The sequence below is a fragment of the Berghia stephanieae genome, chromosome 8 (genome assembly GCF_034508935.2).
Source record: "Berghia stephanieae isolate SIO BIC M18660-M18661 chromosome 8, UCSD_Bste_1.3, whole genome shotgun sequence".
Classification (NCBI taxonomy): domain Eukaryota; kingdom Metazoa; phylum Mollusca; class Gastropoda; order Nudibranchia; family Aeolidiidae; genus Berghia; species Berghia stephanieae.
The window spans coordinates 54,645,335-54,647,834 of NC_088367.1; the positions used below are offsets into that span (position 1 = coordinate 54,645,335).

The 2,500-nt window shown below is 38.6% G+C and overlaps 1 protein-coding gene across 3 annotated transcripts in view; it reads left to right on the plus strand.

Moving 5' to 3' along the window:
* The window catches only part of LOC144977895 (uncharacterized), a 32,759-nt gene that overhangs the window by 14,901 nt on the left and 15,358 nt on the right, over positions 1 to 2,500 (plus strand). For all 3 annotated transcript variants that reach the window (XM_078923306.1, XM_078923308.1, XM_078923309.1), the window contains one exon: positions 791 to 932. In XM_078923306.1, coding sequence (XP_078779432.1) covers positions 791 to 932 — 142 coding nt within the window. The remainder of the gene's footprint in view (positions 1 to 790; positions 933 to 2,500) is intronic.

A 2,500-nucleotide genomic window follows, 5' to 3' on the forward strand; every position in this document is an offset into this window, starting at 1 on the left:
GTGAAGAGCAAAGTGCTTAGAACCCCCGTGAGAGCCATGCGTGACATGAAGACAAAAAGACGCTCTGCCAATTTGCTCATGCTTAGAAAAACGTGGAAGAAACTGGAAGGACGCTTGTGGCTTGTCATTCTAAACGATGGTACTCACGTGGAGCTTTAAATGGAACGATTGTGAAAACACACGAACAGAAAGACAAATGGTCGTAATTTTGGATTAGTATGTTGAAAACCACATATATGTCGTTGCAGTTGTTCTTGGGTTATCCCATCCTAAAATGTGTCAATGATTAAAAACAAATACACTGTAAATTACGATTTAGATCTATGTAAAATTTACTCTTTTCTGCTCATGACATCATAACTCAGCTACCAAAGTGCGCACAATATGGAAACGTATATCAATAAAAGCTTTAATAAATTCTGGACCTATGGAAAAAAAACCGTTTGATGAAATCTTAATAGCTTATTCAAATCTGGAATGTGTCAATAATGAATAAAACACACTGTATAATCTCTTAATACGACAGTTAGTTGTGCATGCTTTCGCTTACTGGCTTAACTAATTTGCACAAAGTTTATACTATGTTTATCAATTTTATCTTCACCTATTGATTTTAATTCTGCTAAATATATGTTTATTTACATCATATGTTTTTGACGTTTTAGCGATTTTTCTATGTTTAAAGTACGTAAATGTTTTCTTGGTATTTCACATATTATTGGAAAAACAGAACCCGCCAATATCATATGTTATTTTTCAGCATCTTAAATCATTGGCTATATTTTTTCAGGATGACAATGACTATCAAAACTGGGATGCTGGTACCAAAATCGAAAAGGATAACTGCGCTTCGTCAATGTGGAGAAACAAAGCCGATCGTTGGCGCTTAGAGTTGTGTAAATCTTCAAGGAATTTTATCTGTGAAGCCGAGAGTGAGTTGCAATAAGATAAAGCATAACATTACCAATGCGCACAGCAATATTTTTTTCTACCAAGAGCGAGTCCCACATTACGTTGAACTATATTCTGGAGTCTATTTTGTTTGCTCTAAAAGAAACCTCGAAGTAAACATTGTATTTCCATCTGTTAGAAAAAAAACACACAGTTTTATCATGTAAAATGTTTATTAATGTTTTTGTTGGCAAGAAACCAGTGAATAAGTATAGAGTTGACGTCACCCCCCCCCCCCCCCCCGCCCTTAGTTTATTTTCTTTTTATCTATTTTTTTCCCAAACAAAGAGGTAATCGTCTCTTAGGTGTTGTTGTTATACTGTCAGAAAATGCGTGGAGCAGGCACTTGTTTCAATAATGATGAGAAACGTAGGGTATAGAGTAGTGCCAGATGAAAACAGAGAATAACAAGTCATGGGTCAGTGCCAAACTCAGGAGTCAATTGACACGACACCCTCCACCTGATGAGAGAGAGATAGAGATAGGGAGAGAGAGAGAGAGAGAGAGAGAGAGAGAGAGAGAGAGGGAGAGAGAGAGAGAAATAGAGAACAGAGAGTGATCACACTAGCCACTGAGCCATCCATCCAAACAAAAACTATGGCTATCACAGTTAACACCTATAGTGTGTACTCTCTTCTTAGGGGATCACAACGAGGCTGGCTGGCTGTCTAACCCCCGACGAACGTTTTACACTGAACGAGCAGTTAAGCTAAGCGCTCTGCTCTGTAGGAAACAAGACACGGTACATATCTAAACAAATAAGTCACACACGGAATAGCTCCGATATTGGAATGAATAGAATTCAGAAATAAATGTGGAAAACTCCCAGATGAAAACAGAAAATCAAAAGTCACGGGGTCAGTGCTAAATTAGGGTTCAATTGTCACGACACCTTCTGCTCCATAGACTATGTTTCTCATCGTATACAGTAAGGGACGTGATAAGGGAAAGGTTCCGGATCTTCAATTGGCAATAGCGCTGTTTCAGTATCCATTCACTGTTGTATTACAAGACAGTCGCTGGGGACTCAAGTGATTGGAAGCGAAATGCTGGTAAATCATTTCAACCTTTGCCACCCGATGATGCTCAGATTCGACACAGGACGGTATTTGTCTAAATCGTTCTGGTCCAGGTATTTGCTTTTTGAGCAGAGGTAAAACCGAATGTGTGTATAATCTCGGACGAGACCACAACATCGTTGAAAGTAGAAAACGGAAGGGGCTGCCTGAAGTCGGTGATCGTAAGATACTAACGAAAGACTGAAAATGGAGAGGCTTCGTATGGGAACAATACAGACAATGGACGTTTCGGGTGCAAACCACTCGTCAGCACAACACTACACAAATTAACGTGAAAAACAAATAAAATAAAATGCAAAATAACTTGTATCGTCTGTACAGACGATATCAGTTATTTTGCAATTTATTTTATTTGTTTTCCACGTTAATTTGTGTATTGATGTGTCTGTTTTGTTCCCCTTCGAAGCCTCTCCATTGTCAGTCTTTTGTTAGCATTGCAACTAGAGTTGACATTGGAGGCAAGAACACGT